We start from the raw sequence: 15,789 nt of genomic DNA, 5'->3' as shown, positions 1-15,789 counted from the left end.
ACCATTTCGCTTCGCCTCCTCCACCTCCTCTCGAACCAGATTTCGAGAATTTATTTTTCTTGTTGGACCCTGAAGGCCCATCAAGCTTCCTCTTCTCACCAATCTCTGATCTCTCCAGACCCTTCTCCCTGATCTGAGTCTCAACATTCTTAGCAGCCCAGATGGCGGCTTTCAAAGTTGTGGCTTGCTTAACCATTAGACCTAAGTCCGCTGGTAATCCACGGGCAAACTTGTTGACCTTTGAGAGTTCTGTTGGAACTAGATATGGGATAAGCTTCATCTTCTCTGTGAAACTTACAGCGTATTCAGCAACGCTCATCTTTCCCTTCTTCAAATTCTGAAACTCGTTATTGATTTCCAGAAGGTCCTGCTCTGAGCAGTATTGCAGTTTCAATTGTTCCACAAAGTCTTCCCAAGACATCTTGCTAGCTTCTCCCTTGGGCATCGAGTAAGCTAACAGCTTCCACCAACTCAACACGCCAAATTTTAACAAAGGGATCGCAAGAGTGGTCTTCTGCCTGTTGCTGCATTTGCAACTTTCAAACATTGTCTACATTTCGGAGATCCAATCCATAACTTGCACCGGCGTCGGGATTCCGGATAGACACGGTGGCTTAGACGCCATAAAATCTTTGTATTTACATCCTCTTCCATCATTTCCTCCATCACGATTGTTTTGTCTAAAAATCGGTGGGTCGACTTGACCAACAGTCCCACTGAAGTTTCCTCCTTCCGACGGACCTCCATTCACTTCGGGCTCTTCAACTTGAATTGAAGGTTCTTCACGATTTTGTTGAAGCAGACGTCTAGTTTCTTCCATCAAACGATCCAACATCGTCTGAATCATCAATTATACACCAGCCATTGTCATTGGCTCAGGTGCTACTGCTACAACAGGTATTTGCTCGATTACAGGTGGTTGGTTCCTGTTTTCGTTCGCGTTTCCAACTCCACTTCTTGTTCTTGCCATTCTTGATCTATACACCGAATAAGGTGAATTTAGATCCTTATTCACGATAGATAATTAAATTATCCATATCATTCCGAAACGTTTACATGCTAGTTCTAATTCCGTAGTCGCACGCTTAGAATCCTAAACACATAAGGTCGCCAGATCCGGTTGGCAACAAACCGTAGATCTGAACAAATAATATCATATATGGAAACATTGAACATTTAGCACATAAGGGCATTTTAGGCAACTTTCCTAAAATAAACTACTGCTCGTGTCTAAAATATAACAGACACTATCTCAAAATCTTCACTTAGCATTCTAAGTTTAAGTCTAGAAATCCTACAAATTCCTAGTTCGTTTAAATTAATGCTCTGATACCAACTATGACATCCCCAAAATCACGGCCAGAAAAGACCGGTTTCATTTATGCTTTTAAAATAGTTTCAGAGTAAATCCATTGATTTAAAAGAGTTGCGGAATTTGTTCCCAAAACAAAATATGATAAAATAAAGTTTATCAAAGCATTTCATCAAGAGATGCATTTTCATTATATAACAATATTCGGGATGTCATGTTCCGATAAACAGACCAAAAGCATAAACAACAAAAGATAGACCATACAACAATTACATATAACAACTGGTCTAATATCAAAAGATCTTGATAAGTCATCCAACTTATGCTCTCGCGCCACTACCTGTAATACAACAAAACTGAGTGGGTCAGGCTTGGGAGCCTGGTGAGCATATAGGGTTTTCAACCCACAATAAATAATTATATTTAATTTCACCAACCAACAATAACCCGATTACCCATTCCCGTTATCCTCACTTTACGTCCCTAAAACAACATCTATCTCAAGGGACCTAATCTAGGATTTTTCATCGGGACGGGCATTACTGCAAGGGGTTTCCTCAACAATAGATGTCCTAAAGGCAACCATGAGGGGGATAGAGTACACCGGTGAACACATCGTTCACAACACCTACAGGTTATGAGCCTGCTAGCGTTCCACTGGACTGTCTAGAAAGAGTCCGTGGTCGTCATCCATACTCCGCTAGATGACTAGATCAATAACAACATCGAGGCCTCTCATCTGTTTATCACACATCAACTATCTACCCGTGTTCTACCCAACATATTGTAGAAGTAGTATTCTTCGGTAGATCTGGAAGATCTTCACAAAAATTGGCTTCTCGCTGGCAGAGCTTCGGCTCGGGAATTGCACTTCTCGGGATCTTCGGGCTTCGGGACTCGCTTCGGGTCTCAGGATGATACCGGGGCTTCGGGGGGTTAAAATAGGGCTTAGAGAGGGTATCGGGAGTGAGAGAGTAAGAGAGGAGCAACCAAAATCGGCTGACCCTTGAATTCTATTTATAGGGCCATTTTTCAGCTCTCACGTCGTGAATATTAAGTTCTCACGTCGTGAACTTAGTCATCACTGCATGCGTCATCACATGTTGCGTCTGACAGGCTCTGAAAGGTCAAATCACTGAGTTCACGTCGTGAACTCTGACACAGTATCGGGGTTCGCACCCCGAACTTCAGAAATTCATAACTTTCGCATACGAGCTCCGTTTTCGACGTGCTTCATATCGACGCGTAGGTGAGATTATGCTCTACAACTCTCGTTTAGACTCCGTCTGCTAATTTTGACTTTAATTTTTAATATATTATTTTTAGTAGGCCGGGACAGGAAAACTCCGTTCGAAATTCATAACTCCTTCATCTGAACTCCGTTTTCGTCTGTCTTTTTATCGTTGGAATACTATCGATGAGATCTTCAATTCTCATTTAGAAAGTTTTGGCTAAATATCACTCGATCTCTATTTCGAGTATTCGGGCTGCATACCGCTAAGTCGAAACTTCAAAAAATCATAACTCCTCATACGAAGTCAGATTTAGACGTTCTTTTTATGCACGCTCGCGGTTTAACGTATTCTACGACTTTCGTTTAGATCACTAAGGCTAAATCTCGCTCTATCTTAAATTCGTATTTTACGTCATTTAGCGTCGTGCCGGTTCTGTCGCGAAACTTCGACAGATCATAACTTCTTCGTTATAACTCGGATTTCGGCATTCTTTATATATTCGGAAACCTCGTCACGACCACTACGTTTTCGTGTATCAATATTGGGTTTATCTAACATTTCATTTTCACGCTTATATTTATTCTTAATTCATTTAAGACACACAATTAAGCACAAAACACACAATACTCAAATAATACACTTCTATTATTTCAAAATGGGTTACAAAGGTCAACCTAGACTATCACATCATCATTAATGCCTAGTCCAGAAACACGGGCGTTACATATCGTTTTCCCTACTAACCGTCATCTTCTACATATAAAAGAAGATTAGAACGCTTAAGAACATCATAAAAACTGTTTTCTTCTCTCTGCATCTTGGTCTTTGGAAAAAAACACATCGGTTGCAAGGTATATTTTTGTGTTCAGAATTGGAATATACCTGTATTTCAATTCGTTTTGTTCTTGGATTATTTCAAATTGGATTTCATGATACCCTAAGAAAAAAGGTCGAAATCACAGATTTTGGAAAGTGCTTCTGATACATGATCCTTAAAATTATCGAAGTATTGATTGATATTTAAAACCCAAATCTAACACTAATTTCTTAGCTAGCATACATAATATTGTTGATTGTTTCCATTACAATTGTATAAGCGAAAAAAAGTTTTCTAAAACTAAAACTTTTAAAATCTTATTGTTCTACCATGTCTCTACATGAAATGTTTCTTAAAAATATTTATTATGACAATATAACATATGTTTGCTTATATAAAAAATGCTAGAATACAATGTTTAAGAAATAATAATGCTTTGTCTGTTTATCTTCTTTGGAAAGGTTTTTTTTTGCAGGAGTTTCATTTTATTAGTAATGAGTGAATACTAGTAACAAGTGAAGACCCATATAAGACGTTTAGGATTAATAACATTTTATAATAATTTTTAATGGGACCTTAATTTAATTTTCAAAGAAGGCCTTGAAATATCATGAACATGCCTGGTTACAAGTACATTTTTTTGTTTTGTGTCTGCGTCAACCCAAATTCTGTGATATAACAAAACAAAACGATGTTATAAATCAAACTCAAACATTGTTAAATGTTTTTCCCAAAGGAATTTGGATAAGTTTGCAATTAGATGAGAAATTTGGATAAACTTTTCCCCAAAGGACTTTGGAAGCATTGTTTTTTGTTTCGGTATGATTGAAATGGGTGCTACTCATGAGAACAAGAAGAGAGGGGCTGCGAGATGATCTTCGAGTTTATTAACTAGGGTTCCTACAACGAAGAGCGAGAGACTTAGAGGTTGAAGGTGAAAATTTGAAAGTTCATACTGGTTACATGGGGATTTAGAGTAGAGGTGTTTGTATTTAGTGCCAAAAAAGAGGAATAAGGAGAAGAAAAGGAGGTGGTGGTGTTTTAAGGGTATCACTAACCCCTAACCAAAATCCATTTTTTACACCAAAATGGTGTTGAATCATCTCTAATCTCATTTCATTTTTACATAATTTTTTTTTGTGTAAATAGATAATATAACATCAAATTTGGTGTTATGTTATTCATTTATATCACAATGGTGTAAAAATTTTATGTGACACTTTTAGTCTCTCGTTTTTAATATTTATTATATTATACTTTATAAAGTATGGATTTGTTTATTTTAAATATAATAATTATTCATTATAATATTATGTTATATATTAAATTGATATTCATAAGTATAAAAGTTAATATGAAGGTTTAGAATTTATTTAAAGTTTTAAATACTTTAAAGTTTTAAAATACAGTAACATATTTTATAAAATAAAATAAAATTGACATATATATCTTAAATAATTAAATTGGTTATAAATTAATAATAATATTTTATAAAGTTTTTACACAAAAAAGTTGTAAAAGGCTAATAAGTAGAAGAGGGTATTTGATAATGTATATAAGATAAAAAAATATTCTATGAAATATACCTTTCTATGTAAAAAAATGGTGTAGATTTGGAAATGAAATAGTATTTGCACCATTTTTTACATCATTTTGACGTAAAAAAATAACATAGGGTTAGAGATAGTCTAAGTCAGTGGTTGCAAAGGGCGATGAAGTAGAAGTGTTATTTTAATCTCTCACTAAAAGTACAACAACAAATAAACATTGAACCAGTCATCATACCGATAAAGTTTCTTATGTGTTTGCGATATAAAGCAACAAAATTCCATTTGTACAAATCTAAGAAGTTATTTATTTTTATTTCTCACCCAAGTACCCATGAATTTAACACTATAAACATGCGCCTTTCTTAAAGTGTAACCATGAATTTAACATTGTAACCATGCGTTAAAGTGTATTTCATCAACAATTTCACTTGTATACTACTTTGAAATGATATGAAACAACGTTAAGGGTATGATTGAAAATTATTGTTGGATAATATTTGGACTGCTTAATAAATGTGTATATTATGTTATCATTAAATTGAAATTAATTATGTAAATTATTTAAAATTGTTGACGGATAGATTTTATCAATAAATGAAAATAAACACTTATCATTTTTATGTTGTGAGTTGAGTTACGGCCTGACTTGAGATCTCCTATTTAATATGGGCCATGGACTAAAAGTAAGATTGAATGCAATGATAAGATTGTATCTTCCACCAGGGATGTAATCAAAGTCGACCACTGCCAAGCTCGGAACTCGACTCAACTAAGAAAATCGAGCTCGAAACTCGGCTTAAACTCGACTCGAGCCTTCACTTCAAGCTCGAGCTCGAGCTCGATAAAGTAATTGAGTCTTTCGAGCTCAGCTCAGCTCAGCTCAACTCGATTAGTGGAGGAGTTAGGATTTTAGGATAAGGGGGGCTTACATCGTAATAAAATATTTTTATATTTTTATATTTTTATATCCGAATAACATAATTGAGTTCGTAAAATTGATAAAGAAAAAAATCGTTTAAATATAGGCTACATCGATCTTTACAATAATCAATCTTCACATTTTTAAAACAATTTTTGTTCAAAAAAAAATGTTTTCAAACGATCATAAGCACCAATTTTCATCTATTAGTAATCTTAATTGTTTTGTTTTTGTTTCATAAAGTAAAAATCATATATATATTTATGTGTGGAAAATAAAGAAAGTACTAGCTATAGCGATTTATAATTAAGATAGCAATTTATGAACATGAATTAAAAAAAATAAACCAAAGCAATCGGTCAATTAAAATAAATGTGTGTGAATGCTGTGAGATTTTAGTTAATAAATGTGAGACTCATTATTTTATTTTCTTATATAGTAATTAAATTTTAAGAAAGAATGAGAGGGGTTGAGCACTATTAAAGTACAAAATTAATAATAGATTATGCGAGAGCTTCTAATTATTCATGGGCTTTATGTTTATCTATGCACAATGCTAAAATTAAAGTTTTACTTGAGAGATTAGGGGGCCAAGCATTTGGCAGTCTCCATATTGGCTCCGCCCATGAACTCGATTAGCTACTAAGAAAATAAAACCACCTTAAATTATAATAGAAATACATTAAAGCTCGCGAGCTCGACTCGACTCTATAATATGTAAATATGAAGAAAATAAAGGGTAAATGTGTAAATATAACACTACTCGATTAAGCTCGCGAGTTTCACAAGCCGATAATTTCTATACTCGAGCTCGACTCAATAATGTACTCGAGTAGCTTGAGCTCGAGCTCGACTCGATTTGAACCGAGTCGATTTCGAGTATTTTTCGAGTCCGTTCCGAGTATCACACGAATTGGCTCGGCTCAGTTACACCCCTAACTTCCCCTAAACCCACATACCCTCTATTTCTTGTTGGAAGCTACTAGCTCTTGTTCATATAGATAGAGTTTGTTATTTTCACCGACTTTAATTTTTCTATATTTGCTCATGATGTCCAAGATTTGTTTAAGGTGTGTAAATTTCGTAAGATTCCTTCATATTAATCTATAAGGTCTTCAAACCATTACATTTTTTTTAAACATTCACGAGTTTTCCAGTTTAGTAGACATTAACAACATTCGTTTTTCTTTCACATATTGTTAGAAATCAAATTCATATGTTGTCGATCAACTTCAATCTCACTGCATTCACACTAATTGAAGTTGGTGTGCAAAATGTATACATTGCTTGGCACACCAACTTCAATTAGTGGTTGTGGCTGTAGCAAAGAAGCATGGCGGTGTTAGTGACTTTTTTGAACAAATTTTATTGGTGGTTAATGTTGTTTGTGCCTCGTGTAAAAGAAAAGACTTACTAAGGGAACAAGCAAGAAAAAGGGTGCAAAAAGGCTTGTGTAGTGGTGATCTTGAAACCGGGAGATGGTTAAATCAAGAGACTACACTTGTTCGAGCGGGAAATACAATATGGTGTTCACATTTCAACACACTCACAAGTTTAATGAAATTGTTTGCAGATGTTCTTGTAGTTTTAGAATTTGTGAAAGTGGATGGAGGGTCATTGGCAAACCGTCAACAAGCGTCCGAAATCTTAGCATATTTTAAATCTTATGAGTTCGTGTTTTACTTATATATGATGTATGATATTTTACGACTCATGGGTACATTATCAAAGCAACTTCAAAAAAAAGATCCAGACATTTTAGAAGCAGCTTCGATGGTTAGAGGGACAATGGACGCATTGCAATCTTTAAGAGACACGGGGTTTGCTAGCATTTTGCCAAAGATATCATCTTTTTGTCAAACACACAATATTGCTACTTTGGAAATAGAGAATTTTTATGTTGGTGCAAGAAACCGTACGACCACAAAGACCAATAGATTTCATTTTGAGGTTGAAATCTTCAACACGGTGGTGGACATGCAACTTACAGAATATCAGGATCGATTTAGTAAAACAAGCACCCAGTTACTAGAATACATGGGTGCTTTGAGCCCTTGTGATTCATTTGCACAATTTGACAAATTAAAGTTGTTGAAGTTGGCTAAATTGTACAAGTATGACTTTGATGATTTGGATTTGATAGATCTTGAAGGACAACTTGAGATATTTTATCACTCTTGTATCAAAGATGAGTGTTTTACCACTTTGAAAGGAATTTCCGAGCTTTCTCGTTTGATGGTTAGTACGGGGAAACATCGGTCTTATCCTTTGGTTTATAAGCTTTTGAAGTTGGCTTTAATTTTACCCGTAGCGACCGCAAGTGTGGAAAGATGTTTTTCGAAGATGAAGCTCTTGAAGACCGACTTGCGCAACAAAATTGGTGATGACTTTTTGAACGACGCGTTACTTTGCAATGTTGAGACCGAAACACTTGTGAAAGTTGAGAATGAAAAAGTAATGGAGCGGTTTCAAAAGATGTCTGTACGAAGAGGACAAATTTAAATTGTAGTAGATAGTTATGTTTTTAACTTTTTATGTAATGAAATGTTTTTTTTGTATTAGACGTAATGAATTATTTTTCAGTTTTAAATTATGTTTGACCGGACTTTTTTTTGGCAACCCCTACTACCAATTCCTGCGTCCGCCCCTGATATATATATTAAAGACAAAACAACAAAATTGATCATTGTGGTATTCGAAAAACTGTAGATAATGTTCAAAAAGTTCTGACTTGCATGGAAGGTCTAAAATTAAGATTTTTACGTGATTTTGGTCCTAAAATTAAGAAATTTCTATAGTTTTGGTCCATGGACCACTTGAATTGACTGTTATGCCTTTTTAATTTTTTTTGTATTTTTTATATTTTTTAATTTGTTAATATTAATACAAAAAAAAAAGAATTATGCTGGCCCACCCCATCCTTCCAACTCTCTCTCTCTCTCTCTCTTTCTTTCTTTCTCTCTCTCTCTCTCTCTCTCTCTCTCTCTCTCTCTCTCTCTCTCTCTCTCTCTCTCTCCTCTCTCTCTCTCTCTCTCTCTCTAGTGGCGTCCATCACGACTCAAAATCTTCCCCCCCCTTCGTACACTCCTCCCACAACCCAATGAGACCACCATGATCCTCTAAAACCATGGTTATCGACACCATCTTCGCCATCGTCGTCACCACGTCTGGTTCGCAGTCCAACACAACCATCTGAAAACCAGACCTTCACTCATCCTCAAGCTGTCCATCCCAATCCAATCCCTTGTTCAAGAAATACGGTTTGGACTCATCCGATTAGCCCTTAAATGCAATAACTCCCTAGAATCTGAAGTTAGATCATGCCCTCTTTGGTCTATCCTCGTCTGGACGATGTTCTGTAATAGTAGATTCAATCCATGACTCCTAGCATTTTCGACATCCAACGAACCAGTGAAGCCCTAGATTCAAAGGTGGGGTGTTTGTATTTGTCAGCTATAATTTATAGTCTCAAAGTAGGATGCCACTATGACGTCTTTTACATAACATATTATTTATGGATAACAACGATGTTTAAATGTTTTCTTATTCTTTGAATTATATAGATATTATTATTTTTTTTATGAAATTCCAATTGTTCATGAAAATAAAAACTTATTGATATATTAATTATATTATTTTAATCAGAATTATTAAACAATATAATTAGAGATGGTGATTTTGCGCTAATATAACATTCTCTATGATCATGAATCTTAATTTCGAAAAATTAAGGTGAGTTCTTAGACAGTAATACATCTTTTCAAAATCGACTTAAACACAAAGTTATTATTTCGATACTTTTGATGATTATCAGAAATCAATCTATGTCACACTATCACAATATCACTTATTATTATAGGCGTACAATAAAAAGTTTCAGATCAGTCATGTTTTTTACTAGTCCGATTTCGTTGTAGACCAAGTTGGTCTCGCGGTCTTTGCATATGTTTATTTTGTTTGGATTTGTTTTTTTTTCTTCGATTATGGTTTCAAGTTTTATAATATAACCCATTTGATCCAATAAGTATATATGTATATATTATAATCCAAAATAAAAAACTTTCAAAGAAAATAATAATAGACATTATGTAATGCCCGAGTTGCCAGGTATCTACTTTTGCTGCTTATTCAAAAAAATAAATAATATTAATATATGGGAAATGGTCGTACGCTGGGCGTACATAGTGTACGCACGGAGTACACAAGTGAGGCGCGAATCGGGGGATGTCACTACGTATGCTGGGCGTAGTCTGGCCAGAAGCAAACCCTAAATTTTATGGTTTGCACCCTATTTAAAGACCTTATGTCCCTCCTAAACCTCATTCTCTCAGCCTCCATCACCCTTAGAGTGTTAGGACCGTAGAGTGTTAGAACCGTAGAGTGTTAGAACCTCTTGCATGCATTTTGAGCTTACCTTGTGCATTTTTGGTGTTATTTGGTGGTGTTGAAGAAGAAAGAGTTTAGAGAAGAAGCAAGGACATGAAGAGGGCTTGTAGATCCATAAGTTTGACATAATTTCTGACCTATTTGAAGTATAAAGCTTAAACCTTGACCATTGCATGCTTAGATCTAGTTCTGGGATGTTTTATATTATATTTTGGTCTCATATTTGAGGTTCTTTGAGTAAATGAGTTTTCAGTCAATATGAGTTGTCCTTTTAGGCTCTTGGAAGTGTTAATAGCCATAAAAATCGGACCTTGATGGTTTAGCCTCAACCATGCAAGTGCTAGGTACCAACTAAGTGTGTTTATGGACATAATCTATGTCTTAATCCCCATCCATGCATGCAAAAGCATAAAGTTTATGACTTTATGACTTAAGACGTTCTTAGGGACCTGGATCTACATTCTGGATGCTAGGACTTAATGGATTAAGTCACAAGAGGGTTCTTGGGTTGGCTGGCCAGTACGCTGGGCGTACTCCCTGGTACGTTGCACGTACTGGGTCAACCACCCGAGTCAGGTCAATACCAACGTACGATGGGTGTACATGCAGAGTACGCCATGCGTATGCACACAGAATGCAAAAATGATTTGTTGGGCCCCAAGCCCATTTGTGAATGAAGACCTTTGGGCCTAGGGTTGATGGATGATATTTTGGCCTTATTGGGCCTTAGAATTTAATTGTTTGGGCTTGGACACTTTTGGGTTGTTTGAAATTGGGCCTTAGCAGGAAGAGGCCTAATAAGGCAAGAATTAGGGAATCTTTGCCTTAAGACATGAATTAGGGTTGGAGTCATAATTTGTTAGCTAATTAGAAATTTATGATGCGAGATACGGGGATGAGTTCACGAGTCATTCGTCGAGTACGTTATTACACCCACAATTTGTGGTGAGTCTCCTTTCGTAGAATTTATGGGTCGAAGGCACCAAGGGCAGCCCACTAGTTATGATATGGCATGATGATTGTCTTTGTGATAATTATCGGTTGTGCATGTAATGTTTGATGATTCTGTGAATTATGTGGGATATTATGTGGTAGTGGTAGGGTGAAGTAGACCCGACATCCGGTTGGAACAGACCGAAGGGGCGGGTCGAGCACCCAAATATGCTCGACATTATCCGGTTGAAATAGACCGAAGGGGCAGGTCGAACACCTAGATATGCTCGACAGTATCCGATTGAAATAGACCGAAGGGATAGGCCAGCACCCGGATATGCTTGACAATATGTTTATTGTGTATGTGGTATGGTGGGGGAACTCACTAAGCTTTGTGCTTACAGTTTCAGTTTGTGTTTCAGGTACTTCTAGCTCGAAGGGAAAAGGGTCGGTATGATCGCATCGCATCACACTATGATTTTCCGCATTAGAGATTAGGGGACTTAAGTTCTGATAATACTTTTCTATGTCTGGTTTTGTTTAAATACTATAATCATCGTATGTACACATTGCTTTTGAAACTGATGATGTTTTGGGTTATGGATTTAGTAACTTTAAAAATGAAAATTTTGGACTGTAATTTTTGGGATGTTACACATTATGAAGATGTTTATCGATAAAATAGGTTGTGGTAGTAGTCGAGTTGGACACATAAACGATCCAGTATTTTTTGGGATCGGTATCAGAAATGGTCGTTCTTTTTTGGACCAATGTCAACGACCTTTTTTTGTTTCGTTTTTTTAGACAAGTCTTTTTTAGACAGATTTTGCTTTAGACTGATTCAGTCTCGCTCAAAGGTCTTTTTTTGTTCCGTTTTTGTTCGAACCGGTCCTTTTTTAGATATATTATGTTTTAGACCGGTTCAACCTCACTTTTCTTTTGGAACTAATCCAAAACCGGTTTATTTGTTCACGCCTACTTTACCACTCTGTTACCACGTTCAACTTAATGAGGAAAAAATGGATGGAAGTGAAAAAAAAGTATAAAAAAATTGGTGATTTTGAATTTCATTACAGAAAATGAAATGATCATTTTCGCTCCTAACTTTCTTTTCAATTTAAAAGGATTTGAAGAGAAAAAACAAAATATTTAATTTTCCTTTCATTTATCTTTATTCGAGAACACACAATATTTTTTTTCCTTTCTTTTATTTTCTTACCTTTTTTTTATTTGCTAAAATTCTGGACCAGACATAAATGATTCGAAAGTGTTGAGGCCCAAATAATTTTGAAACTTTTTGAAGACTATGATTAACTTCATAAGCTGGGCGTTCGGCCCAATAATCTGATAACCCGGCTTCAAGTAATTTTATTCACATCGTCAAGAATGACAAGAACACATCTACTGATACAATTTCCTCTGTGCGAATTGAAATCTCTAACAAATTCCGATTTTAATTTCAATTCCAATTCCAATCTCCACAAATTTCTGATTTCTTCCACTCCTTCGGGTTTCCTAAGATCGTCAGTAACGTACTTTGTAAGCTACCCATCACTCCTTTAACCAAACTTCCGTTCTGATCCAAAATTTGCAGCTGATTAAGATGATGTTGATGAGGGCTTAGGGTTTTTTTTTTATCAAGACGATGAGACGATTTCATCAACTGAATAGATTAAGTGGACGATTGATAACTTTATATCAACAGGTTAAGTTAGGATTTCTTATACTTTGAGTTTTGGATCGAAGATTTGTTCTTTTTGAGGTGGAATGGATAAAAATGGATTGCTGATAGTATTATTGCTCTTATTTATGACCGTTTTGGGTCGGTCTAATGCCTTGAGTTCTAGGAAATTAGTTTCGACACCGGATCCAAATGGCAGCTCTAATGCAATTCAGGTTCGTGATCTGTTAATACTTGTTTTTGTTCTTGCACGTTATCTCGAATTACTTGCGGATTAATTTTTCTTGAAGAATTAATTGACAATCATGTGAGTTAAATACTTGCTAACCGTTTGATCGACGCTTGGATATCGTCGATCCTGATATCAAAAAGTTGTGCATCAATTGGGGTGGAAACAAGATAGCACTATCAAATTCACTTGATCTTCTTCTTTGTGCATGTAAATTGTTTTTGTTCTGTTATGCTATTGCTAAAATTGTTATTCGTCTTTAGGATGATCCATCTTCTACATCCATTAATGATAAGAAGTTAAATCCCTCTCCAACTGAGACAACAAAGCCAGTTGATAGTCCAAATACAAATCCCTCAAATGTGGATTCTAAAGGCTTGAATGATGATAATACCAAGATAAATTCTGAAAATCCTCCTGATAAGACAGCAGAAAAGGAGAAGGGTAAAGATGGGAAAGAGAAAGCAGAAACACAAACACAAACGCAAACACAAATGGAAACATTTGCTAGCAAAAGTTGCAATGGCAATCCAGTTTGTACAGACCAGGGAAAAACCATGATCGCATGTATTCAAGATTTTCAAAATGGTAAAAAGGAATCTCTTCTCTTTTGATCCATTTTAACTATTTATACTCTTAAACATTCATTTATTTCTATCCAATTAAAACATTGCAGTTTTGATTCTTTTTTCCATCTATCAATCTACATTTAACCACCTTCTTCTAGCAGGTTCCAACAATGTGACACTTATTGTGGAAAATGAAGGAATTCTAGACTTGAAAGTGAATATCACTTCTGACACATCTATAAACGATATTTTAGCACCTTTTGAAATACCTAGTCATGCTACTAAAAAGGTTCGATTTTTATTGATTTTTTTTTTAATTTTTAATTTTTTATTATAGCATCATAGTTTCATTTCTTACATTTAATTATTGTAGGTTAATTTTATATTATCTGGAGACAAGACAACAAAACTTATTCTAAATGGTGATTGTGAGCTTCAACTTAAGACCAAAACCATCAACACTCCTCCAAAACCTAAGGAACCCGAAACTCCTCCAAAGCCAAAAGACGAAAATAACCCTGCACACACTCCTTTAAACCCCAAAGAAGACAACAATCCTCCAAAACCTAAAGAATCCAACACCCCAACAAACCCTAAAGAAATCAAAGAACCTCCAATCCCCAATACCCCTGCCACATCACCAAAAGACATCAACACCACCCCTGCCACGTCATCCAAAGACATCGACATCCCCGCCACGTCACCAAAAGACATCCCCCCTCCCGAAAGTGTGGATGTTCCGATTTCTCAAAACAACCTTTTTGACCAGTTGAGTTTCTACTCGAAGCAAGTGACACCTATGCATGGTGCTTACGTGGCGTTTCTTTTGGCTTTAGTTGTCGGTGGGTCGTGGGCCCTGTGTAGCTTCCGGAAGCGGAGGAATGACGGCGGGATTCCGTATCAGGAACTTGAAATGGGGCTTCCGGAATCTTCTAATGCGGTGAATGTTGATACTGTGGAAGGATGGGATCAAGATTGGGATGATGATGATTGGGATGAAGATAAGGCGATTAGATCGCCAGGTGGGGGTGTGACACCGAAAACTATCTCCTCAAATGGGTTGACTTCTAGGAAGAAAGACGGATGGGATGCTGACTGGGATGACTAGGGTAATGAAGAATAAAGAGGGATAGATGGGTTTATACTCTGATGTATGATAGAAGTTTTGTTTTTCATTGATTAATTACTTGTTTTGTTTTTGTTTTTTGTTTTTTTTTTTTGTTTTTTTTTTTTTTTTTTGTTATGAGATTTTTTGTTGGTTGTAAGATGGTTGTTAATTTTCCATACGAATTCTTGATACAAGTTAAAAATTTATGTGCAGTTTCTGCTTGACTGCTTTGTTCTGTTAAAAAACTTTTGGATGCAGATATGATTCTTGATTCAAAGAGTTGGTGACTACGAAAGTAAAGGAAGGCAGTTTGAGGACACATCTAGTAAAACAAATTTAAGATGATACTAACATTAAATTCATTGATTAAATTTATACCTTGTTACTTGACATTCCAAACACTTGGCTTTTATTTTGGAAAATGTTATGTGTTGATTGTTTTGTACAAGGTTTAAAAAGGTTTAATGTAATGTTTAAGGGCACTGTAAAATAACTAGTATTTCTAGTTTGACATTCCCAAATTTAGATCCCATTTGAAATTTCTTTATATTTCACAACATTTTCAGCAACAGAAAATTTGAGATATTTCCAAACATTCAATAAATAAAAATGTTTCGATAATAGAAAATAATCACAAGGGATGTCTTAAGCAATCATCAACCATAAGCAAAGCATAAATACTAAGTCAACTTAACGAGGGCAAAAAGGAAAATGGACAGAAGTGAGAAGAAATAAAAGAAATTAAGTGAGAAGAAATAAAAGAAATTAATGTTTCTCAGTTTCATTAATGGAAAGAATTGGAAGGATCATTTTTCCTTCATAATATTCCTTCCAATTTGCAAGGATTTTGATAGAATATATTAAAATGTTTAATTTTTCTTTCACTTTTTTCCAACTCGGGAACACAAAATACAAATTTTCTTTCCTTTCCTTTCTCTTCTTTTCACTTCTTTTCAATCCCTTTCTTTACTTTTCTTTTCTAAAACTCCGGAACTAGGCTTACATGTTAGTGTATCTTCAGTTTCCCAAGTTCATTTGCGTCTCTAACCG

General features: G+C 35.5%; 2 protein-coding genes across 2 annotated transcripts; both read left to right on the top strand.

The window, feature by feature from the left end:
* The first annotated feature begins 7,390 nt into the window (after nt 1–7,390).
* On the top strand, nt 7,391–8,335 carry LOC145139458 (uncharacterized). The gene has a single exon (XM_079073277.1). It carries the CDS (start codon nt 7,391–7,393, stop codon nt 8,333–8,335), a length of 945 nt encoding a protein of 314 aa, XP_078929403.1.
* A 4,439-nt stretch (nt 8,336–12,774) lies between these two features.
* On the top strand, nt 12,775–14,963 carry LOC145138420 (uncharacterized). Its single transcript, XM_079072510.1, has 4 exons — nt 12,775–13,048; nt 13,326–13,650; nt 13,793–13,920; nt 14,005–14,963. Exons 1-4 carry the CDS (start codon nt 12,920–12,922, stop codon nt 14,737–14,739), a joined length of 1,317 nt encoding a protein of 438 aa, XP_078928636.1. The 5' UTR covers nt 12,775–12,919; the 3' UTR covers nt 14,740–14,963.
* The last annotated feature ends 826 nt before the right edge of the window (nt 14,964–15,789 follow it).

This window comes from Lactuca virosa, chromosome 9 (assembly GCF_052849685.1).
Source record: "Lactuca virosa cultivar CGN04683 chromosome 9, Lactuca_virosa_CGN04683_v6, whole genome shotgun sequence".
NCBI classification, from domain to species: domain Eukaryota; kingdom Viridiplantae; phylum Streptophyta; class Magnoliopsida; order Asterales; family Asteraceae; genus Lactuca; species Lactuca virosa.
The sequence above is the reverse complement of the archived record's forward strand: the minus strand, read 5'-3'. Positions and strand labels throughout refer to the sequence as shown.

Bases quoted from the DNA above. Each gene is read 5' to 3' on its own strand.
- LOC145138420 (XM_079072510.1), top strand. From the start codon at position 12,920: ATGGATAAAAATGGATTGCTGATAGTATTATTGCTCTTATTTATGACC. The intron at 13,651-13,792 runs GTAAAAAGGAAT...TTCTTCTAGCAG, and splicing joins TATTCAAGATTTTCAAAATG to GTTCCAACAATGTGACACTT. The intron at 13,921-14,004 runs GTTCGATTTTTA...TAATTATTGTAG, and splicing joins CTAGTCATGCTACTAAAAAG to GTTAATTTTATATTATCTGG.
- LOC145139458 (XM_079073277.1), top strand. From the start codon at position 7,391: ATGAAATTGTTTGCAGATGTTCTTGTAGTTTTAGAATTTGTGAAAGTG.